At 37.1% G+C, this 25,736-nt stretch overlaps 3 protein-coding genes across 3 annotated transcripts; all 3 read right to left on the bottom strand.

The window, feature by feature from the left end:
- LOC109227508 (putative G3BP-like protein) lies at positions 1,955–10,118 on the bottom strand. Its single transcript, XM_019392702.1, has 9 exons — positions 9,820–10,118; positions 9,584–9,718; positions 6,243–6,552; positions 5,480–5,808; positions 4,793–4,964; positions 4,524–4,645; positions 4,380–4,445; positions 3,523–3,607; positions 1,955–2,552 (listed from the first exon to the last, which is right to left on the bottom strand). The coding sequence occupies exons 1-9, from the start codon at positions 9,856–9,858 to the stop codon at positions 2,446–2,448; spliced, it is 1,365 nt and encodes a 454-aa protein (XP_019248247.1). The 5' UTR covers positions 9,859–10,118; the 3' UTR covers positions 1,955–2,445.
- On the bottom strand, positions 13,119–16,820 carry LOC109227507 (subtilisin-like protease SBT1.2). The gene is made up of 4 exons (XM_019392701.1): positions 16,415–16,820; positions 15,178–15,864; positions 14,175–14,660; positions 13,119–14,078 (listed from the first exon to the last, which is right to left on the bottom strand). Exons 1-4 carry the CDS (start codon positions 16,782–16,784, stop codon positions 13,309–13,311), a joined length of 2,313 nt encoding a protein of 770 aa, XP_019248246.1. The 5' UTR covers positions 16,785–16,820; the 3' UTR covers positions 13,119–13,308.
- On the bottom strand, positions 17,986–25,494 carry LOC109228117. The gene is made up of 14 exons (XM_019393294.1): positions 25,477–25,494; positions 25,170–25,369; positions 24,573–25,070; positions 24,349–24,445; positions 24,054–24,248; positions 23,886–23,975; positions 23,614–23,676; positions 23,453–23,527; positions 22,690–22,740; positions 21,210–21,287; positions 20,837–20,974; positions 20,180–20,287; positions 20,021–20,086; positions 17,986–19,181 (listed from the first exon to the last, which is right to left on the bottom strand). The coding sequence occupies exons 1-14, from the start codon at positions 25,492–25,494 to the stop codon at positions 19,113–19,115; spliced, it is 1,746 nt and encodes a 581-aa protein (XP_019248839.1). The 3' UTR covers positions 17,986–19,112.

Genomic DNA, 25,736 nt, shown 5'->3' with positions numbered 1-25,736 from the left:
GGGGGGGGGGGGGGGGGGGGTGTGAGGTATCTCCCTCAGGTGTAGCGCTTGGCGTTGTATTTTCGTTGTCTTCCCGGCCGGCTTCGTTGATAGAATCCAGAAGGTTGTTCGTGACGCCTACTATTGCTTTTAATCTTGCTTCCCCCTTTCCTGCCATTGTTGGTCTTTGCGAGACCAAGAAGAGGTGATTATCCCTTTCAAGGATCTAGACGAAACTAAAATCTCAGCTAAAGAATTCCCCACAGACAGCGCCAAATTGTTTGACTCAAAAGATGTTGGAACCTTTTTGAACAAATCAATCAAAGAGAACGAAGGGGTAAATCTTAGCTGAGTATAATGAACTCTAGAACAAAAGGCATAAACGATGAACACAATGGGAAATATTTCTTGAGCTTATGAAAGTCAGTGATCACATATTAAGAATGCCAATCTTTAATGTAGGAAAGGTATTACAATTAGAATTCTTAGCTGAAAGAGTCAAAAGTCCCTTAACAAGGTATTTTTCCCACTATATATAAGGGACAACCCCCTTCTAAACCCTAGAAAACATACCATAGGGAATATTCGCGAGTATATTCCTAATGCCCCCTATTGGGCCTACACTACTGCAAAAGCCATACGTCCTCTGTTTGCTGTCTGTCGTCCTTCGCTGGGCGTCGAGCTATGAAGACCTCATCTTCTGTCGTGTTTGTCAATGGCTGTGTTCGCCAAATTCGGACCCATACAAATGGGACATCATTGAGTCACACATAGTCCTCTTACGTAGGTGATTGGACAATATTTTATTGAAGTTGAAAAAAAAGTATTTGAAGTTGACGTTTGAAGAAATATTTGAAGTTATCCTCCAAAATCTTTAAACAAGTTATATTCCTTGAAACGGCAAATGATCTATTGTCCCTTCTCTAAGAGACTTAAAGGCCAAAAACACCGAAAATTTTAGTTTAATTTTGGATGTAGGAATAAAGTGACAGAGAGAGTTAATAAATAGGAAATACACCTTGGCAACGGAGTAGGACGAGTAAGAACTGAAGAGATGTAGCTAAAAGTGTCAAATGGATATTCGAATATCCATCAAAATTTATGCTGAAGAGATACGACCAGCAAGAACAAGTTGTTACAATTTTTGCTTTAGACGTTTTAGCTGCTGAATTCATTCACCTCAGTAAATCTATGCATATTTCACCAAGATTTCAGTGAGTTCTAACTCTCATATCAACTTCCGTTTGTGAGCAATGGCAGGCTCTTGACTCAACAAATGGCTTCGATAATTCGGCATTCGAACCCCACAATTCCATGTTTGAACCCATACCATCTTTCTCATTTCAATAATTCAGAAATTTTCGTAGAAAAGATGATAATTTATGCCCAATATCGTTTTTAAAAGAGGAAATGAGCTGTGTGAGTCTGTTAAAAGAGGGAAAAGGGTAGAGGAGAGATGTATCCTGCAAGATGGCTAAGAGTTGCCGATCCTAGTGCTGTTGATGGCCTCCATAGATGCATGACGGATCTAGAATTTTGAGTCACTAAGTGCATAATACCAGTTGCGCTGCTATGTTGCGACAATAGGTGTTAACTTAATATGAGTGTGTGTTGTGTCCATGTATATATATATACATATATATATATATATATATATATATATATATATATGTATATATATATATGTATGTACATATATATGTGTGTGTGTGTGTGTATACACAAGTCAAGTTGACAAAGCTACTTTTCTAAGACTACATCCGCTTTTGGCTGCAATAGGGCAGAGTCAACAGGTATGAAGGCAAAAGCCAGGAACAGAAATTTTATGCAGCTGAGAACTTATTTACTAAATAAAAAAAACAATAACACAGATGAGAAGAAATCACCTAGCACTATTGGTCTTGGCTGAAATTTAAGCCTTGATCTATTCTATTTGAGGCCAAGCACTACATAAACTATACCATGAATCATCATGTATATTAACAGCTTGCTACTTTTATACGTCTTAACAGCCATATACATGCAACTTATGCAAGAATCCACTGGGGAGTGTTGAATTTTCTGGACTGACTGTTTCCATTATAACTATAATAAAGACACCATGACAATTCTGAAACACAGAGAAAGGAAGAAGTAGAGGACTACAAAGCCCCATAGATCATACTTCCAGCTATGCTCAGTATTTCTCACACTCTGCACCACTCCAAAAATACAAGTATTGCCTCTAGAATTGCAGGACAAAAAAGAATTAAGAGCAGAATAACACACCTTAAGCTACAGGAGAAAGATGGGAAAAATATCTCTCAAAATGCTCGGGGAAAAGAGAACTGGTAGCAATATAATCCTTCCATAGAAAGACAATAACATCAAAAATATAAAAGCTAACCAGTAACCACGTTCCTTATTGATCCAAACAGCAGAATCGTAACTTAGTATGCAAGTTTGGCCATTCATGCTGTAGTATCATCATATACCACGAAAGCCATTGCTCTTCACTCTGTCATCTGGATTGCTACCCCTACCAAAAGTTCGCCCGCCAGAACGACCTCCTCTGCCTCTTCCCCTTCCTGATCCTGATCAAGGCATTTAGAGAAGAATGTTAGCGAAAGAGGGTCAAATACGCAAACCAAACAGCAACAAGCACTACACAGTTTTTTAACCAAATGATAGCAATTATATTACCACCTCCTTTATCAACTATCTGCACTCATAGAATAAAATTTCTCATGTACCAAGGTAGATGTAGAAGGGCAAATTCAGTTAACAAATGGAGCAATCATGAAGAAAAAAACTGCACACTCTAATATACCATACAGAGACTCCTTATGCCGAGCAGAGGGGTATCGACATAAAAAGAGCCTAGCCATGTGTGGTACCTCAGGTTGGTGCAAGCCCAAGACTCATATCCCACATTGGACTTAGGCTAAGGACACTAGGGAAACCAAAATAAATAGACAGGCCAATTCGGGGTTCTTTTTTGTTTAATTCTGTCCTAGTCTGCCACCAACCCAGACTTCCCTTAAATGGGATCTCCTCTTGTTCAACACCTTAAACCTTATAAGCACTATATATAATACTAGGTGCAACAACCAGTGCATAGTTTTTCTCGCACCACTGCATTTAACTGAGTCCTTAGAGGCTAAATGAGTACTTTTCACCAGGGGAAGTCTACTGAATTGTGTTATCTTCAATGGGTGGATGCCCTCGTAGATCCTATTTGACTCTTCACCAAGTGAGCTTTTTTCTTGACACATATTATCCACATTATTCCATCACCAATTCTAGTCCAAGCAAATGAGAAATTCTATTTTCACATGCTTCCCACTCAGTGAGAACTGAACAACCATTTTTAGAATTTTAAAATTGACCTCCCAATCTTAAAATAACAGTAAGAAGAGGAATATTTCCTACCCATGCCCACTTCAGAAAAATGGACTAACAAATGAAGGTTAAACGTCAAGGCAAAGAATTACGTCAAATATCCTAGGGTAACATAAAAATAAGATCAAATTTTAAAACTGATATCAGTTTTGAGGCACGTACTTCCTCCTCCACGAGAAATGCTACTGCTGATTGGTCTCCTCTCCTCAATGTAGACTTGCCTTCCAGCCAACTGTATCGGTGATGCCTAATCAAGAAGAAAAAAGTTGTATGATATACTAGACATAATGAGGGTTCAGACGACATATAAAGACAATCCCTGAATATAAACATATGGCAGTAATCATGAAATTTTAGCCCTACCCAGAAAGAATAATCTAATCCGGAGTACAAAATGGAACTGATCAATTTAGGGTCTGAATTAAGATGTCAATCAGTTTAATTATTGTGGAAGAACTTACTAAGACAAATATAAGAATACAAAGATACCAACAGGCAGCTCGTGTCAGAGAAGAATGTCTCAGATTCTTTTTGCTTTGATAACCGTGGTTCCCGGGTCAACTTGTGCGCACCTTGACAAATTCCACGGAGTACTTGCTACCTCTTACCAGCACAGGTACCGGGTAACACTTGGACAGATGGTAAGAAGAATGTCTTTGATTCTTCAAATAGTAAGTATGTCAAACACAATGAGATGAAGTCATGAAGATGCTATAACTTGAGACAACTAACTTCAGCTTCAATATGTCTCAAGTGAATATCTCCACATGATTTCCAACATCTACTAATGGATCACCAACAAGATCCATAACCGTTAAAAACAAGAACATCATAGAAATTACCATATAACCTAAAACATCTCAAACATGCATCGTATAATGCTAAAGAAAGCCAACATAAAAGTTGAAGTGAACAATTATGAAGAGTCACATCAAGGGATAAGGTACACCAAAATGAGTCATATCGAGCAATTGAAAAAGTTGACCAAATCACAGTCTCGAACTTAGTGAGGTTCAAACCTTGATTGCATTTTGTACACCTTGGACTTCTTCAAACTCAACAAAGGCATAGCAAACACCAACATCCTGTTAACCCATTGCAATCCAAACATTAGCATGCATAGACAACAAGGAACAAGACAAGGAAGAACAAGATATACTAACCGTGCGGTTTCTTAAGAATACTCCATCTTGCTTGATCTTCCCAAAGTTCTTAAACTCTTGCAAAATATCCAGAGAAGATACAGTAGATGGCAAATTCCTCACGTAGACAGACTTTGGTTCCCCTGGGGTAGGCAGAAGAAAGTCATAATAAAGCTAACCTCGACAATACATAAATGAATGCTAAAGCACATTCTATCACTTGCTGGAACTCAGAGATGTTATAATTGTTATGAATAATGATACCCTAAGATGTAGTGCAATTGTAGTACCTTCTTGAGAGGATCCTTCCTCTGCCAGGTCAAGACTGGCATTCGGCACAGCTTGGGAGATGGAGTGTGACTGCTCAACAGGAGGTTGCCACTCCGAAACAGGTGGTGCAGTCTTGGTATAAGATGGCTGGATACGAATTGATGGTGCGGGTTTTCCTTTTGGAGCTCTTAACTATCAATCAAATTAATTGCCGTGTTTCAGGGAAAAAAGATCAATTAAATGCCATGTCCAATTAAGCTCTTTACAAATAGAAATCAAGAACAAAAGACCATTGCAGACACCTTACCATAATACTACGTCTACAGTTAAGTTCCAGGAACTAACAAGGGCCAGAAGTCAAATCAAAAGTTGGACAAAATTCTACTAATATTACTGTTTACTGCTTCCTTTCACCAAGTATATTCTACACGTGGATGATCTACTTTTCTTCATCCACTGTCTATACAAGAAGTTCTCACTTAAGATATGTGCCCAATATACCAACCAATATTCAAACTGATCAAGACGCCATGTAATGTAAAGTTGCTGCTTAAAATAATGTATCAAAGCACTGACAGTAAGATCTAATATTATTATTCGTGCAATTATCTGGCAGGGTTGAATGACCATGAAGGGATCTATTACTCGTGCATGAAGAAAAGAATGCAGATCAAGTCGTAAGGTGCGCACAAGATGGATGTACTTACAATAGCGGCATAACTAAACTTTGAAGGCTCTCCAACAGGTTCTTCTGCAGCAGGCTCAGGCTCTGGCACGACTTTGACCACATTATTTGGCAAAGGAGTTTCCTCCTCTAATGACCTTACTTGAGCAGTTTCTTCTCCCAAATGAGCCTCCTCTGGCACTTCAGTCTCAGACTCTGCCTCAGGCTCATCAGGCTCAGCCTCACCCTCAGCTTCAGATTGGTGCTCGTGATCATGCTCTGGATAACTATACTCTTCAACACCATCATTCCCTTGTATATGAACTGAATTTACATATTCAGTTGCCTCCACCTCTAAGGCATAGTCATGGGCTGCACATATAGTTATGACGAGTTGAGTCATATGCTAACATTGTCAAGTATCAAATATGCTTTTGAGAACGCTCGCAAAATATCTAAGAGAGAAGTTAAGCACATAGGATATGCAACTAAAACCAGCATAAAGTCCTGCAGTTGTCCCCTACCATACCCTTCACACAAAAAAGGGAAAAAAATTGGAGCACCACAGTTTCGGGTGGAAACTAAAAGAGGTGACACTGGTTCCAAATATCCCTTGGTACAGTGTAGAGGTAACATTTACACTCTGATACATAGCAAAGAGAACCATAATGGGGCAATAACTGAGAGCAAGGAGCTATTTCCATCCTTGAAATTTTCAATTATTAATACAACAAATAGGAAATTGAGGTTGTTACTAAAAAATCTTGACATGTTTAACATCTTATACAAGCCCGATGTAACAATACCTGGTGGCTCTGCAAGAGGATAAGAAGCAGTTGGTTGAGCATCAAGATTGTTCTGTAAACCTACTGGTGCTTGAGGAAGCTCACTCCCCTCCTCATTAACAAAATGAAAGACATCATTCAGAACAAAGTAACCCTTCTCCTGAGGTGCAAGAAGAAATGTTTGCACAAAGTTCCTCCACCCACTGAGATCCTTCAGCTTGACAGAACCAGAGACCACGACAAGAACACCGCCATTCCAAGATTCAAGAGAATTTATCGTCTTGATCTTAATTCCAGAGAAACTCAATGACATGATTAGAGTATGAATTTGCTGTACAGTGAAGACATACCCATGATAATATTAACAACAAAAAAACGCTAGTTACACTATCTCAAGCAAGGAAATAAGGTTAGCTAGAAACTAAACAGAGTAATAGTGATAAGCAACAACAAGGTCCTTTCAACAATAAACTTAAATAGGGGCAGCAACTCTCCATTATATCAGAGAATTAGAGTCCTCATTACTTTCTTCAGAATTCTAGTGAGAATCTAGTAATGCGACTAGTTGTCCGGCACAACCCATTTCCACAAAGTACAAAAGAATCTATTTATGCCAGATCCTTCAAGGCATTCGAAAAAACATGTACAAGCATTCTAAGAAAAAACAGGAGATCCACATGCTACATTCCAACACCTTTTTTTTTATAAATAAAGTCCACCTGCTACATTCCAACTTCAGAGGCAGAGGAATGGCGTAAAAGAGCTAGTATACAGTCCTACATTGGTTAGAGGAGGTATAGCTTATAGTTATTGTTCAATCACATTACGTCGGCTAGAGGTTTGTATGTCAATATATGAATCTAGAGAACCCCTAATTTGCCGTAAAAGACAAATTATTTTGTATCAGAAAGAGATGGCTCAGATAGACGTCATGGAGAGAAAAGAATTCACATAGCTAATACCAACTAGTGTGGGATTGAGGTGTAGTTGATTGATTTATTCAGATAATATCCATATATCAATAATGAACAACACATAAGATGGTGGCATTCTCAAGAGGTATTCAACTGTATATGGCATGAAACGGTTTACATGTTTGCATCCACCTATGATAAAGGTAGACAATCAGCAGATTCAATCAAATGTCTAAACACTTTATAATTAATACTGAAACTTAAGATCTCTCATTCGCTTCTCTTCTCTGTTTCTCTCAAGGTAGATGGAGGAACCTACATTCTACGGGGCTAATAATTGGTAAGCAATCAGTGAAAAAGGCACCAATTTAATCAGAAAAGCCTTCAGGACAGGCAAGATCTAGACATCAAGGTGGGATATTAAGCATGAAGTACATCATTTCATCATTGACAATCAACATGATGCATTTCTCTCTTCACTTCGCCACTGTATGCAGTTATTATCACAATAGAATTAAATGGTAGAATCTATTGAACAAATGAGAAATCAGGACAATGCAGACCTAAGTAGAAATAAAATTCCGTACATTAGGTCCGTTCTCCCTTGTGAGTTTTAGAGAACCACTAGCTTCCTAAAGCTCCCAATTTGCCTTAAAAAGACAGATAATTCACTAGTCGTGGAATGATATGACCTCAAAGAGTACTTCGAAATAAGATTTGTGTGTTGGCCCTTTCCCGACCCAGAAACAGGGGAGCATGATAGGAAAAGGAGATAATGTGAATGTCCCATCAATATAGTGAGCTTTCCATTCCTCCCCCTTACCCAGGGTTATTAAAAGCGCTCGCTTCTCGCTTTAAGCGACGAAGCGAGGCGAGGCGCAGGGGTTACACTTTTCTGGAAAAAAAGCGACTCACTATTGAAAAGCGCACGCTTTTCTCGCTTAAGCGAGAAGCGACGCGTTAAGAAAAGCGATAAAAAGGTCGCTTAAGCGAGCAGAAGGCTGAAGCTAGGGCTTTTTTAAAAATTTTGGGCAAATAAACATACGCTCCAAAGGCATCTGTTACCAAAACATACGCTGGTCTTCTTCTCCAGCCCAGCGAACTCCAGCGACACTGCGACAGACCACTGCTGCTCCAAAACAGGTAAGTTTCTTCTTCTTCTTCTTCTTCTAGTCTTCTTCTTCAGTTCTTCTGTTCTTCTTCTTCATGCTCTGTTTTCTGTCTTGTTCTGTTATTTTTCTTCTCTTCTGTTTTTCTTTCAATTTTTTCTCCAGATTAAGCGCTCATATTTTGCCCTAAATGACTTCTTTTTGTTCTGTTATTAAAAGTGTTCTTTATACTCTCTTTATGCTCTGTTTCTGTTATGGCAAGTGGAGTTGAAGAGAATGTTTATGGTTTTAGGGGAAGTACTTTAAGGAGCAAAGAAAGAGTATCTACAAGTACATGTACAAGTAGAACCCTAATTAATGAAGCCTCCGATGAAGAAGAAGAAGATGATGACCAATATAATAACTCGAACATGATGACACTTCAAGAGTTTGGAGATCTTGTTGAAGAATAGGATGTTGCTCCTTTTGTGGTTTTGTTTTGCATTTGCTTAAGATATTATGACTTTTGAGGATTATTCACTATCTAGTTTTAGTATCTATTATGAAACATTTGCTTAATATGTTATTTTTAATGAGTTCTTAGCCATTTATCTATGCCTATTATTTTTTTATGTGTTAAATTGCGCTTCACAGCAAAAAAGCGCGCGCTTTGCTTCGCGCTTCACAGAAGCGAGGCCTTGTCGCTTTTTTGCGCTTAACGCTTTCCAAAACACTGCCCTTACCTCATTTTGACAGGAAAAAATTATCAGAAAGTGCTTTCCTTCCCCGCCACACCTCCTTCCTTCCACCAGCCTTTCCTTTAATGGTAGGGGGATACAAAGGATCCATATAGCAGACCTTATCTAGTTTTGGATTGAGGCATAGTTAATCAATTTTCTTTATTATGAAAGGAGTATTTGATCGATTTTTGTATGACGGTGGTGTCCGAACTAGCTTGCACGCACCTCCACTATTTCAAGAAGTACCTTCTACCTCCCACAAACACATGTACCAGGTAACTTTTTTTCTTCTCTACCAGCTTAGGCAGATGAGAAGAATCACCTAGGAGCTTAGGCAGATGAAAAGAATCACCTAAGGGCTTAGGCAGATAAGAAGAAATCACCTAGTGCTTTTTGCCGAGATTTGAGTGTATATGAACGACATTTTATTGATAGATGGTAGCTGATATTGACATAAACGGACAAAGTGTTTTCTTAAGGATTAGTATCTTCATAGTCCAATTATTTAACGAGTTTTTTTAAATATCATACATAACAAAATTAGATCATATCTCGAAACATAATCGAAATCTAGGATTTCTACTAAACAAAAAAAAGAATATAAGAAGCGAGAATCTGACCACAAGAGCAGAAGCCGATTCACTTGAATCACCATCAACTCTCACAATAGAGCTGGCATCAGTATAAAACTGATGAACATAATCAGGTTGCTGTTGAAGTACCTGATAATATTGTTGCACAAAGTACGAACCCACCTAAAAACACACAAAAAAAAAAATACATATTACGATAAATCCATAAAAGAGGCAATGAATTAAACTGCATATTATAGTGAGACAGGCGATGATTTAAAAACCTGAGTGGCTCCGATTGGAGCAGAGTAAGAGCTCGCCATTATTTCCCTCTCAAGTGAGTTCACACAAAAAAAAAACCTAGATCAAGAGATTTAGGGTTCAAAAAAGATGCAGATTACTGTTACAATTCGTAGAAAAGGTAACTTATTATTATACGTTACAATACATGAGTACCGTATCTTCTTTATTAAATAGGAGAATTTATTAAAGAGAATAGAGAGCGATACGGCAGTTTAAGAGATTCTACGAATAAGAGAGAAAGAGAGTGAATAATGGAGAGGAGCGTAATATAGATCTATGGAAAGTTAAGCAATTTGTCGGACGAGCGGCCGCGGGGTGTGCGCGTGAAAGTTGCAGTGGCATTCTTGTCATTGACTCACTGCATTCTCAGGTAAATTACATTTTAGCTGGTAAAAAAAATACAAATATTATTTGGTAAAAAAATATATATTTATCAAAAATATTATTGACTTAGGAGTTTATGTAAGAAATAAATGGAGAGTTTAAGTTAGGATGATCATTTTAGAAACTCGAAAGTTTAGTGGCTGCAATTAGGGGCGGAGGCACAAGCCGACCTACAGGTTCGGCTGAACCCAATAGCTTTTACTTAAATAGTATATTTAATATTTTAAATTTATGAAATATGTATAAATATTAAATCTAGAACCCAGTCATTAACACTTGAAGTCATGGTCCTAAATTTCACAACCTATAAGGTTGAAATTCTGGCTCCGGCTTTAACTGCAATAGCATGCTACATCACCTTTTCGGCACCACAAATGATTTTCTAGGCTGCGATAAATTGGATGACTTCATTATTACAATATTTAAAAGTGATTTTATTGAGTTATTTTCATAGCTTGAATGATTATTTAAGTAATTAATAAAGAAAATATATCAAGTATAAAGACAAAAAATATATATAACCAATTTTAATAAAAGCTACCTTTTTAAATGGAGAGAGGTGGGTGAAAATACCCAACAAACCAAACCAAAAACTTCTTTTCTTTCTAGAAAAAAGAAGGAGAAATAACGATCAAACAAACACTTCAACTGACCCATTTACCATTTAGACACTTCAAGTGTTTATTAAGTGTATCAAGTAAACACATGGTTCTGATGTGGCATATGCGTGTTTGCTAACAAAGTCTTGGGCGCGTGAAGTCATTTTTTTAGCCTAATTTTTTTTTTCTTTAAAAAAAACCAAGAACTTAGCCTCTCTTCTTCCTTTCTTCTTAACAAAAAAAACCACCTCAACCCACCATGAAACCACGAGGTAAGAAAATCATATTTTTCACATCTGATCTGCTTGATTGAGTTTACAAAAAAAGGCACAGATGTTGCCCCTTTGTCTGTTCTCATTGCAGTAGAAAGAAAACAAGAAAAATGTTCGCCATTGCACAGCCCTTCCCGTAGAATCGTTTTCTAGCTTTGTTTGAAGAACAATTTTTTTGACAATGGAGGTCGGCAGATCTTTTCTTATAGCTTTGCAGATATATTATGTTCAATCAGTTCACAATCTCTGTAGGTCAAGTTGTTATTTTGGCATTCTCTTTGTTTGGTAACTATAAGAAATTCTATTGGAAAGCTACTACTTTCTTATAGCAGTAGAAATAGTCAGTGCAGCAGATACTGCCTTATCTAGAAGCCTGGGCAGTTTATTCCTTTATGAGTTAAAGCTCTATTTCCTGAAAGAAAAATGAGCTTTTCCGGCGAGGTCAAATAATGATTCTTTGGTGGGTTTTCTATTTGGCTATTCTCTGTTAGTTCATATTAATTTGAATATTAATTTGTTGGGGAGAGAGGGATTTAAGAAAAGGGGATGGAGGACATGACTGATGCAAAGAAGAAGATGAAAGGGAGGGGAGGGGGAGGGGGAGGGGGCAGGGCGGAAGGGGGAGGGGGAGGGGTAGTGCTGGTCTTTACAAAAGTAAAGGAAGAGAGTTTCTTTTTCATCTTTAATGTATTTTCTTTTTTTTTAATTATGTATCAATTTTTTATTCCAATTTACACGTGTCGTTTTTTAATTGGCTCATTTGACACGTCATTGGCAAGTGTAGCTCACGCATAGAGTCTTTAGCACTCAGGTGTTTACATGATACACTTAATAAACACTTGAAGTGTCTAAATGGTAAATGGGTCAGTTGGGATGTTTGTTTGATCGTTAAGGACAACTTGAAGGGGCCGTTTATGTATTTCGCCAAAAAAGAATGTAACTAAGAGGGTGTTTGGCCAAGCTTATAAGCTGGTCAAACTGGCTTATAAGCACTTTTTGGCTTATCTACGCGTTTGGTAAAATTAAAAGTGCTTATAAGCCAAAAATAAGCCAAAAGCCATAAGTTGATCTCCCCAACTTATCAAATTTCAGCTTATAAGCACTTTAAGTTTGACCAAAATATTTACTATTCTATCCATAAAATACTTCTCTTTAAAACAAAACTCTTCGTATGCCCAGTTCTTCAGCTGCATATTATTAATTTCAGCACTTTTATGCAAATACGTAACTACTTATTTTTTAAATCAGTTTCAGTACTTAAAAGTGCTTTTCAGCACCTAATACTTATCATCTACTCTAAATCAGCTAAGCCAAACGGGCTCTAACAATTGTATACTTTATCTTTTGACAGAATATTCTTATAGTTAGCCTGAATTGATCCAATAAGCTTTGATGTGTTGCTTTTTAAGACATGGAAAGCCTAGCCAAATTTGCCCAAATTTGGATGCCTAGTGGCTAAAATTGACAACCTTGACTCAAACCTTACCATTATAAAGCACTTAGTAATGCTGAGTGAAAATGACATTAGGTAGCCATTTTTAAATATGTCGTTTAAGATATATGCACAGTTTACAATATATTTAAATATTAGTCAATTTCGCTCAAATTTCAGGACAGTTAGTACTGAATTTCAAATTAGCAGCTCAAAAATTCAGGACATTATGTCCTGAATTTCCAAAATCAGGATACTTAGTCCTGAAGTTTGGGTGTAGTGACTAATCTTTAAATACATTGTAAATTATGGATATATTTTAAATAGCGGGGTTAAAAGTGGCTATTGCTGCACTTCGCCCTAATAAGTTTTGAGTTAATTCTGCTCATGCCCCAAACCTAATTTATGGCTAACAAAATATATTATTCAAGTCATTAAAAATATATTTTATTATTCATTAATGTTTTCTTTTCTATTATGTTTATATCTTTCTTTCTCCACTCTGGACTTGATATCTATCTAGTTATTCGTATTGTGCAAAAATTGATCTGACAAGAACATTCAATTGGATGTGAAAGTTAAGACCACACAAAAATCTCAAAATCGGATAATTCTGCAAATCCAAATTAGATGTTTGGAACTAAGACAATGAAAACCTGCTCCTACTATTACAAAATGGATTTGACTTACATACACCGATAATGTAAAGAATTTTTACACTATCCGTGCATAATAACATGTAACATGTCTTATTTTCCAAGTTTACAAAAATAGCCATAGTCTTCACTTCTTTGCTGCCCATGCCACTGAAATAGGACTTCTAACTTTCTGTTCTTTATTTCTTGAATTGATCCACATCAAGTGCCCTTCTGCAAAATTTCTCCTTTGAGTTCCAATTCCTTTCCTTGATATAAACCAAATTCTGTAACTTAAACTTTGGTTTACACGCTTAAATATGAGACGTCGCGGTTTAACTCTGACTTTAACTCCCTCAGGTGCAACAACATTAACTGAATAAACAGAATTAGAACTCCCAACATTTGTTACTCTCCTTGTGATCATCTTTCTTGTTTTTCCTGCCTTAAAAATTACAGAAATAGAGGGGTAATTAAGGCTAAAACCCCTATTCTTCTGTAATATATCATGGCAACTAACATTCTTGTGAGTAATACTAAAGATTTCAAAACTTTTGTACCCAAGAGTACATAGGTGAGTGATATAATCATTTGCCTGAATGTCATATACCAATCCAGGATCATCGGCTTTTCCAGGATTTACATGTCCAGCTCCAATAGCAAAAATTCCAGCTGGCGTGTCGCCATCCATTATTGGTTTTCCCTTGTGATCAGTTGTATCAGCAGTTGTCATTAGCGCGGATCTTATTGCAGCTGGTGTCCATTTTGGATGAATTGAATGGATTAATGCCGCAATTCCACTAGCATGAGGACATGCCATTGAAGTTCCTGATAAGACAGTGAAGTTTACTCTTCTTGTATCCTCAGGTAGGCCACTCGGGCCTATATTTTGCGGCCAAGCAGCTATAATGTTTACACCTAGAGCAGAAGCGGATCCAGAATTTAATTTTAATAAGTACAAGGTTCTAAGTCGTTTGAAAATATGGTTTAAAAACATCATATTGTGCTACTGACCTGGAGCAATTAAATCAGGTTTAAGAATTGAAGGATCAGTAAAACTTGGACCTCTTGAGGAAAATTGTGCAACTGCAGGTGCTCTAGATTTTCCTATAACAGTTCCTCCAAATATGATTCGAGCTGTTGGTTTTCGTGTTGAGTTTATATAGTTTTGCAACTGAATTGATTCGTCGAAACCAATCAATGTTGCTGGAAGGACATGGACATCGACGGAATCTTCCTCCAAATTTACTGCTGTATTTGCTAATATCATGGCAACACCACCTGATTCTTTAACAACTTGACCTTTCTCTGCTCTTCCATTGATTCCGCGATTACATACTACTATTTTTCCATGGACTTTTGATTTTGGAAGTGACCCTCTTAAACAAAATTCACTTCCATTATCTCCATCTGTGAGATAAACAAGCTCAAGAATTTTCTGAGAATTATGAACTTGCTTTCCAGGGTACAAGGATTCTCCATACACATATTTGCCATTACCTGTTGGAAAACAAAGAACACAAATAATTTAGGCTTGAAACACGTTAAATATCTCAATAACAACAAACCCAGTGAAATCCCACAAAGTGGATATAGGGAGGGTAGAGTGTACGCAGCCTTACCCCTACCTTGAGAAGGTAGAGATGTTGTTTCCGATAGACCCCCGACATAAGTTGTGGAGGTCGAGAACTCAAACTCATCTCCATTTTCATCGAACAACGAAGGTCTGAAGAAGCATTATAAGCTTTTCATCATTGACCGATATGAAACACGTTAAATAACGTTGTCCTAAAAGCGATATCTGCTCTCTCTCCTTTGCGAGATTGCTTTATAATTGAATGCAAACAACTTTAGTGGATATGACAAGCCTACGATAATAGATGCAAGACTAGAAAGTTGTTTTTTCTGGCAAAGTAAACGACAATTTATAGGGAAGAAAAAACCAGCTTAAGATAAAAGGATGTAATGTTAAAAAAATTAATATGCATACTTATATTTAAACAAATTGTAACATTACCTAGCTGAATTATTGCTGGAAATTTCCTGTCAAGAGTGCTAGCACCAATAGTGGAAATCCAAGGTGCTTCATTTGCTACTGAACTTTGAATTGGACCATTATTTCCAGCAGCACATACAACTGACATCCCATGTTCCATAGCGCGAAAACTGCCAATAGCAATAGTATCCTCATAAAGTGGAACAGGGAAACCACCAAGTGAGAGTGACAATACATCTACTCCATCTCTAATAGCTGCATCCATTGCTGCAAGTATATCAGAACTGTAACAACCACTTGACCAACAAACTTTATATATCGCGATATGAGCACCAGGGGCCATCCCTCGAGCCTCTCCTGCTCCGTTTCCAAGCACATTCGCCATTGGAACGGGAGCTCCCCCTGCAGTTGATGCTGTATGTGTACCATGTCCTTGTGAATCTCGAGGCGACAAATATTCATCCATTAAATCTAGTGTTGTTGTTGCCTTTGATGCAACCATATGTCCTATGTGAAAGAACCTTGCACCAATAAGCTTGCGATTGCAACTCGAAGAATTGAAATCCTGTCCTTCTTGGCAAGTACCTTTCCATTTCTTTGGAATAGGAAGCATCCCATGATCAACAAAACTTGGGCTCTCTGGCCATACTCCAGTATCAAGAACTCCAATGATCGACCCTCGACCAAATCCAGACTTTAACCAAGTACCTTATTAGGAAAAAACATAACATAAAGACAGAATTAAAGAAAGTAAGAAGATAGACTCTGAGGCGTGAAAACAACTTTCCTTAAAGAGACATTATCCGTGTACTACTTCAAATTGACTTAGCCACATATTTATGGAGTTGAAAGAAGGCTATTCAGAATAGTCATCTTATTTCATGAATAGACATGTCCTATTTTAAATTTATATGAGTTTAAGTTATATATACTGTCAGCATACGAAATATTTACACCATCATGTAACTTTTAAACTTAAAAAGGGCAGCCTTGCACTAAGCTCCCGCTATGGGCGGGGTCTGGGGAAGGGCCGGACCACAAGGGTCTACTGTCTGCAACCTTACCCTGCATTTCCGCAAGAGGCTGTGTCCACGGCACGAACCCATGACCTCCTGGTCACGTGACAACAACCTTACCAGTTACGCCAAGGCTCCCTACCATGTCAGTTTTAAACTGACGTTGTAAAAATTTCTTATACTGACAATATAATGTATATAACTTAAAACTCAATTTATATATTACAAACTATATAACATACCTTCCTTTGTAGGACTAAGTCCTAAGAATTTGTAAGAGTAAGTTGTCTGAATGTCAAGTTTCCTCTCTGGAAATATGGACAACACATTATTTGATTTCCTCAGTGACTTTAGCTCATTTTCAGATAACAAAGCTGCAAAACCTTCAAATGCAGAATGGTAAGAGTATAAAAGTCGAGAAGTAGAATCTTCTCCTGAGGAAATGAATTTTTCAAGAAATGAAAGGTGCCATTGAAGCTTAGAACTAAAAGGGGTTCTTGCTGTTGCATGTGGATGTAATTGAACTATGTAAGTTTGCAAATTTTGAGCTTGTAGCAGAGGAAAAAAACATAGTATGAAACAAAGAAAGTAGAATTGGATATTGAGTTCCATAGAAATAGTAGATACTCAATTCTTGGAGTTTACTGCATGTTTTGTTTGAAGATTTGATGTGGTATTTAAAGGGGTTAAAGAGAATTCAAAAATGGTTTAAGAAGAAGAAACTCGTGAAATTTAAGAGCTCCACTTCACGAGATGTTTTTTTCAAGATTTCAAAAATCAAGAAAATATTCATATGATTTTTTAGTATTAATTTGTTCCAATTTGTTCATGTAGTATATAGAAAGAAAATTTTAGAACGTGGAGATATTTGTTCATTTAATACGTTCATTTGTTTACCAAAAATAAAAAATAAAAATTTACCAGTGCAATTTATGCACACGCTCCACTGCGGCATTGGTTTTTAGTTTTTACTGCATTTGAATTTTGAGCATTGAATTGAGTCACGCCATGGCTAGCTTCTTCTTAAGATATTGGCGCAGGCTTTTGAGGCTCCTTTAGGTACTTCTTAAAAAAAAAAAAAAAAAAAAAAAAAAGAGCCTAGTGCACTACGATATAGTAGGTTCGGGGAAAGGCCGGACCACAAAGTTACTTGTATAAATGAAATAACTATAAGTAATTATATGTATCTATCCATAGTAAGTATTAGTAGTAATTTAATTAGGTAATTTGAAAAATAAGACAGGATAACCTGCTATAACAAGTTAAAATGCACTGATAATGTAAAAAAAATTTACACTGTCAGGGTATATATGTTAATTTCCCTCTAAATTTATGTTTTCCTGAACTGACATTGTATTTGTTTCGTATACCAATAGGTAAAGTTGACCTACAATAATATGCAACTCTTCATGGCATATATTATAATTGGTCAATTGAGATAGTGTAAAATTTATTTATGCTATCATGAGTGTATATAACTAAAATCATATTCCATGCTATAATTGGTAAATTAAAATAGTGGTTCTTTGGCTAGTTTCGTCGATTATATATCGAGAAAAAACTCATAAATTAACTCAAGTTATTGTATCTTGCCCAGAAATTGAAGACTAGATAAAAAAAAATAAAGAGCGAGAAATAAATAAAAAATTTCAAAAGTTTGAATCACATTAAAAGTAAGTGAGAAACCATAGTTGCTCGTCGAAAAACAAAATAAGAACAAATAAAGACTTCATGATATTGATGGTTAATGATGTTAGCTAAATGAATAGAAAAAGAAACAAAACTGAGACAAATGCAAATAACAACATCCAACAAAATGTAACAACTGCTCCATTTTTCTTCTTTCTCTTCTTCATTTCTCTCTCAAATTTCAAGTCTTTAAATGACAAATTTACACCAGGATCCCCCATTTTCACTTTGCTTCCCAACAAAATGGAGTTATTCACTCCTTGAATATTGTTACTTATATAAATGTTTATGCTACAATATTCTGATCTTGATTCACTAGAACTTGTATCACGACGTACAATCATCGATGCTCCAACATTTCGCCCTTCCAAATTGACACTTTTAAATGGCACATTTTTGCTCTCTGGTGACATGAAAACTGATATAGCTGTAGTAATTCAGGAGTTGAGAGATGGTAATTTCTTCTTTGCCTTGGCTATTCAGCCTTTTCTGTGTTAATGTTAAGTACAATTTACTTTTCTGTACCTACAAGAAAAGTATATGCTCCTATGAAATAACTTAATGAACACTCAATAAAAAGATAACTCAAATACTATTTTTTCCAAATCTCAACCAAATCATGTCCAAATGCCTACTTAACAACATCACAAGTACAATCGAAATGCCAAGATCAATAACTAAGTACAACTCTTTCAACTGGAAAGAGTTAAAAGGGCCGGACTGCAAGGTTCTATTGTACGCAGCCTTACCCTGCATTTTTTAGAATATATAAAATAGGAATTTGCTGGCTAAATGATGACACTAATTACAATTACAGTTTTTTTAAGTAATATGAGTTACCAGTCTCAACACTACATTATACATGTGTACATATGGCAACACACCAAATATAAGTTTTCAACATAAACTACCTTTTTCTAAGCAAAGTTCTTAAATTACATCAATCCCACAAAAAAAGGTAGGGATGATGATCTTCTAGGCTATTTTTCTTAGTTTTCTGATCATGTTATTGGAAAATCCATTTCATTTGACCACCTATACTTCCAAAATTTGGAGGAAGAAACCGGCATTGTTATCATAATTATGCCTGAATAAAGTTTCTCCTTACAGCCTGTTCATGGTTCGTGCCTTTCTATGCTACAACACCGGTATATCATAACATACACGAAGAAAAAGGTTAGTCCGGTTATATGTCATCTTGCTTCTTCTCTGCAACAACAGAAAGTTCAAGCACATTTTTTTGGTAATATCCTACTCGTTCTCGAAGCTTGAAAGACGAGCATCTGACAAAACGGTGAAAAGTTGTGTATCCACAAAAAGCTGCACAAACAAGAAGAGAATGTACTGATGAGATGTTTCTAAGCTTCAAATAACAGAGAACTATGCAATCATCCTACTCGAAATAACAAAAAATCAAGAAGAATATCTCAAGGAAAAGGTTCTATGTTATCACAAGAATAATAGATGACAATAAACTCAATAATCCACTCCATTAAATGCATGAAAATGGGTACTCTGCTCTCATGCCTTTTAAGGCAACACCAACCTCGAGGTCTTGAGTCAAGATTGAAGAGTAAAAGCTTGTTCTGGAAGCAAAATAGCTAACGAAAAAAGAGAGCTTATATTGGTGGTTCAAAGAAAACCCAAGAAACCCACTCGTAATGCCCCCAAAAATGGAAAAAGAGAGACATGTAATGAGAAAATGACATGTTAACTGTGAAAACCAAAAGAAAAGCAGGTGGTTCTCACACTTTGTAATACTGAAAAGTTCATGGAACCTCGGAGGTGTATTATAAGTGTAAAGAGGCCTTCAATTAATAAGATATATGACTCCAATTCGATTGCATGTTCAAAATCATTAGTCAGTGGAAACATAAAAACAAAGTTCCAATCCAACAACCACTGTACAGTGTGCTGTGCATCTATTCTGATTGCCATAATAAAGAGCGGGCTGAGCTATTCAGCAAAATTTAGCATCCCATATCCCTTAGCAATATAGCAAAGTGCCTTCAAAAGCAGTTATACGTGGTACTGAGCAAGCCAAGTGAAAAACAAAAGCCAATTAAATAACTACCACTTACTGATAACAGACCCCGTTTATGGGATCAAACTGGGTTTGTTGTTGTTGTTGTTACTTATAACAGAGAAATTGATTTTACCTTCACAAAAGGTTGATCCCTACCAGGAAAAGAATCAATAAAGCTATCCTTTAGCAGTATCGAGACCTGAAAAATAATAGAAAGTTAATGGACTCAGACTACTAGTTTCCAGATCAACCTACCAAAAGATTGTGGAGTCAATTGGAAACTCGTCATTACCCGGTCACTGTTTGATTGTACGCTGGTTATAGTATGAGACCTCAAATCTGAACAAAGAGACTCTAAATAGCGCCGCATAACAGTCAAGAATTGTGCTGCAGCTTCAGCCTGAAAATAGTCATAATTTAACATCAAAAACATAGAAGGAGAAAAGCATGTCATAGGGGAAGAATTAAACAATTCAGAAAATGCAGCTATGGCACAAGCACCATTTGTACAATAAGAAAACTAGGCTGTACATAAAACCTTTTTTTTTACCAGACAATAAAAGTTTTCTTTAGGCTGTACATAAAACTTTTTACTTTACCTGCTCAAAGAAGAAGGTAAAAATCAGTAGGCTGTACATGGTGAAAGGATTGCTACCATCATGATATAGAACAAGCAACACCCTAATGTAGTTCAAATAGATAGTTTTCCAAAATCAAAGTTACATGCCCCTTTCTTCTCGTACCCTTTTGAAATTGACTCCACTACTATGTTTTCAAATTCCTCATCCTTGCGCTCTTCTTAATTCATATTTAGGCTCGTAAAGGTGCATGAGAAGATGGAAGATAAAACTAAATATGAGGCTGGCTGATCAAGCTCCATTTATTCAAAATAAGAATCGTAATATCAGGCTAAGCACGACATTAAAAGAAGCTGAATAATGACAGATACCTGCACTTCACTGCATCTGTATATAGGGCGCCTTTGAGCAACAGTGTCTTCGCGTGACAATCTAGCGTGGATTGGCCGCAGTTCTGACAGAAGCTCCTTACGTCGAGGAAGTAGAGGCAAGTAACACGATTTTATCTGCTGGCTCAACATACAAATATCAAGATTAAAAGTTTGAAAGCTAAGACAACCAAGTTCTAGCAATACTAAATGCCATGACATCAGTAGCACCACATTATCCAGAAATATTGAGAAGAATTTATATGCTCTAGGAAAGCACAAGCTAAGAAAACTACAAAGCATGTTGATATCCGACACCAAAACCACTTACTAGATATGATAAATACTTTCATGAACCATAACTACAACAACTAACCTGGTCTTTGGTTACATTAACACGAACAAGATTAGCGCTTTTCAGCTTCAAGTCAGTTGGTTTGTGCTGCAGGCCAACCTGTCAATCATTGGTCACAAGGAGGTGAATTCAGATTATGATTTGCAATTTCTCCTCTGAGTAGAAACTCTAAGGTAAGCCGAATTTGTTAACACCGATATGTCACTTATAGATATCGATAGATGGAAACACAAAGCAGATGGCTAAGGGATGACACTCTCAGATACCACAAAACTCAACAGTTGGCTTTCAACCTTGCCAGTTATACCGGACAAACTGCAGCACCAAGGATATTTAACTAGCTGATTAGCAGAGTTTTGAAGAAGCCAAGGCAAACCATACCTATTTACCTATTGCTAGGGGAATACAATGATTTTGGTGCAGTTATGCGTGAGTCTCCCATTGCAGTTTCTTTACATGGTCTTAGACAATCCTCATCTCATGGGCTAGCTTTTAGGATTGAGTTAGGCGCAAGGTCAATTTTCTTAACAATGTGAAAACTATAGTTCCTCAGTAGTGCAAATGTATCAAGGTTCACTAGTCTTGACTGGACTTGACGCGTTCCATGCATCAACTAAAGTAGACTACATCTTCCATTATCATGCTCATGCATGCTATTATTTGTAGGTCTTGAAACTAAAATATACCATTTTTCTGTTGCTGCTGAAATCATTTCTCATCCGATGAGTGGGGAGAGGAGGAGGTGTCCTCAAGAGATATTATATTTTTCATTTTTTATTGTAACGGTGGTGTCTGGGCAAAGTTGAGCCGCACACCTCGACTATCCACCGGATAACCGCTACCTCCAACCAGCACATGTATCGGTTACTTCTGCTCACTAATGCTTACGTAGATGGGAAGAAATCACCTAGTGTTTTGGTCTCTGCTAGGATTTGAACCCTGGAGGCTTGCACCCATTTTATTGACCATTAAGCCACACCCTTGGGGTGCTCTCGAGCACTTTTTTATACTATAGACATTTCAGGGGATACTAATGTTTACATAATATTGGCATGAGAACTTTAACCCTCTTTATTATTTTATAACACGTTTAATATTGGCATGATAATAGAGGGATGCCTAATAAAAGATTTCGTATTATCTTACATGGACAGTAGGCAGGCAACACAGAACTATTCTCAAACTGCCCACTTTACGCAGCCCAGCCGGAACTGTCAATTGGCATCCAGTTCTTTTGTGAACACGCATATGTAAAAGAACATTAATGCGGATGCCAAGACAGACGCTGAAATGAGAAGAGAAAAGAAGAGGCATATTCATCTGACTGCTTCCGGCACTTAATTGACTCGTCTAGTACTAAAGAAGGAACAATTCTCCAACCAAACATATAGCATAAAATATAGTTGGACAATCTTAAGGTTGCAATAAAACTGTAGCAGAATTTCACCAAAAGTAGAAGGAAGAGACAGAAAAAAAAAAGGAAAAAGAAAAAGAAACTCACAATGAAAGGTACAGGAGCATCAAGGAAATCAAGCATCTTTCCAGGCAAAATCTGAATTAAGAGACAAAGTCAATTGACGATTGTATCTTGACGAGAAGAAGAAAGAGGGAGAGTGCTATATTCAGTATTATGACGATTAAAATCATGAAGGATGATAGCTGCACAACACACATATTGCTGTATAATTAAGTTCTCGTGTAATTCAGTACAATGTACCATGAAACATCTTTCTAAATCACAAACAATTGAAAGGTTCAAGAATTAACAGTCACGGGGTTGAATGCATGATTTGCACCAAAGCTATTATGCTCACATCATTAAAGGGCCATGAGATTTAGGGGGGTACTTCTCCTCACTCATTAGCTGTTGTTATGCTCACATCATTAAAGGGCCATGAGATTTAAGGGGTTACTTTTCCTCGCCCATTAATTACTGGCGATATTGTTTACTTGTCAACAAGTGCCAACAAATTATGCATCTACTATTTAAGAGCTTATTCAACTAGAAACCCCATAGCGAAGGAAATAAATCCGATCAAGCACTTGATATCACCAAGGAGAAAATGATTAGTTGTGAACAAGCAATGCTCCTGTACAGAATGAAAATTACATGACAAGTATAGGTACTCATTCAATCACCCATTAACACATTGAACATTTAAAATTATAAGGTAACAATAATGGTATAGCACAGTAAATATCGACAGAGATTACAGAGTCAAAATTATGAGGCTGAGAAGTAATAGCTATGATACAGATCTTACAGGTAAGAATAAACTCTGCCATTGAAATGGACGAATAATGGAGATCAGAGATAGCACCACAGCAGATAGAACACCCTGTACTTGTTGCAAAATAAGAAAATGAATAAACTCTTCAAGAAATACTAAAAGCATATGAATTCCAAGAGAAAAAAACAAATTACCAAATTGGGGCACACAATAACCACTTGTTTTTCAAGAAGCACACCAGTGACTAAGGCCACTATCTGAAAGAAGAATTACTTGTAAAACTGAATAATGAATGACATTTGAAAATCATAATCTTATGCAGTGAAATTTATGAAGAGCAGACACTTGCTAAAATTTGGGAATAGGTAAGCTAAGTGGCCAACAGAGATTGACGCAGTCCAGGTTTCAGAACAGTAGTCAGTAGAAACAGAATCAGACATGAATTACGGACTACTCAAAATCTTACGGTCTCAATTGAAAGTGCACGACAGATTGTTGCAGTTGTCCATATAGATAGTCCAACAGCTTCCTCAGCAGCGGCTAAATGGAAATTTACCTAAGAAAGATAATAACTGTCATCATATAGAAAGAAAAATAATTTCAATCGCAAGACGCGAATTAGAAATGGTCTAACCTTTGCAACTTCATCTGGATCCTTCATACTTGTACCCATATGTTTCTCACTAATTCCGAGTTCAGAAACTGAAATTCTCTCGTATTCAATAGCCTGCAGATGTTCGAGTGGCTGGAAAACAATCTTACTTCCTCGTGGTGGAAGGGGCAAGGAATGATAACTACAAACAATTTGCAGCAAATCATTCTTATTCTCCTACACAAGAGCACAACAAAGTGATTAGAGGAGGTGTTGATTCATAGGTGAGCCAGACACTAAACATGAATTTCTGTGGGTGGAAAAGAAGACTACAGACTCTAGCCCACTCCATTATCATCTCGCACCCAGCATCCTTGTCGTTGCTGAAAAATAAGTCATCATCTTCGTCCTCGGATGCCATACTTCTTGCTGAACTGCCAAAAGAAAACAACTTATTGACTAATTTAAATTTAATGTGAGGAAATAATGATTATGGTTCATACATCCTGGATAAAAGACAAGATGAAAACAAGAAGAATACAAAGCTTGACCATGGACCACCTAAATAAGGATTCAAAGCTTCCAAGACGCTCCAAAGAATGGACCTTTGAGCAGACAAAAGGCCCGCTCTCGGGGGTTCGGTAATTGTCTTGAATTCCAAAAACCCTTTCAATACTATCAGATCGATTTTCTGAGGCCTCGGATACACAATCATCAAAATAATGGATGCTCCTTCCCCCGTCCTTACCGAATCCTCTAGCTTGACTATGATCCGATGCCTCACTGGCAGTGACACTTACAGGCGAAGAAACTTCCCACTTTGATGATGATGAGGGAACCTCATCGTCCGAGATTATCCCAGCTGCAGCAGCAGTAAGAGCAATTGCACAGTCAACTGGTATTGCAGAAGCTGTCCAATCTGCTTCATCATCCCTGTAAGGGGAATCAATGCTTGCATTTGATGCGTCATTCATTTTCGATGCAGAGGGGATAAAATCAGTGAGATTTATTTCACTAACAAAATGTGTTATCCTATTCAGACGCTCTTGTGCAATTACACTGCATTCAAATAAATATAATATAGTCAATGGTATAGAATAAATAAAAATTCAACTTTATTCATACCAGTAGACAGCTGATGAGAAATTCAGCGCAAACCTGTTCAACATCTCGTAGTGTAATTCAAATAAAGGAACTCTTGTTAAGAGACAATAACAGCGGGGTGCGGAAACCAAAAACCGACTGCGACCAACTGACGATTGGGAAAGAGGTGATGAAGGAACATAGATAGCAGGTGGTTTCTGAACAATTTCTGGTACATGTAAACATACACCATAAAGGGTAGCATTGTCTGCCACCTGATGCAAAGCACATATTGTAACTTCAGCATTTTACAGGGATTAATATGAACACAATGAAGATAAGAAAAGGTAAAAATCCAAAGCTAACATATAACACCACGTACAGCAAATAGAAAAGTCATCTACAAGAAAACTCCAAATCAAGAAAAAAAAAAGAGCAAGAAAATACCAACAGCAGAGGAAACCAGGTCGACGTCCTTCGCTTAGAGTAGTCGACAGTGGCTAGTAAGTTAATTACTTACCTAGTAATATTTGTGCATAGCTGATGTAACGACCCGACCGGTCGTTTTGAGCTTTTGCACTTTGATCGCCAGTTCCCGGGCATGACTTGCCCCGTGTAATGTATTATGACTGATGTAGATCG

The sequence above is a fragment of the Nicotiana attenuata genome, chromosome 6 (assembly GCF_001879085.1).
Source record: "Nicotiana attenuata strain UT chromosome 6, NIATTr2, whole genome shotgun sequence".
Classification (NCBI taxonomy): Eukaryota; Viridiplantae; Streptophyta; class Magnoliopsida; order Solanales; family Solanaceae; genus Nicotiana; species Nicotiana attenuata.
Note: the sequence above shows the minus strand (reverse complement) of the source record. Positions and strands in the feature narration are given on the sequence as shown.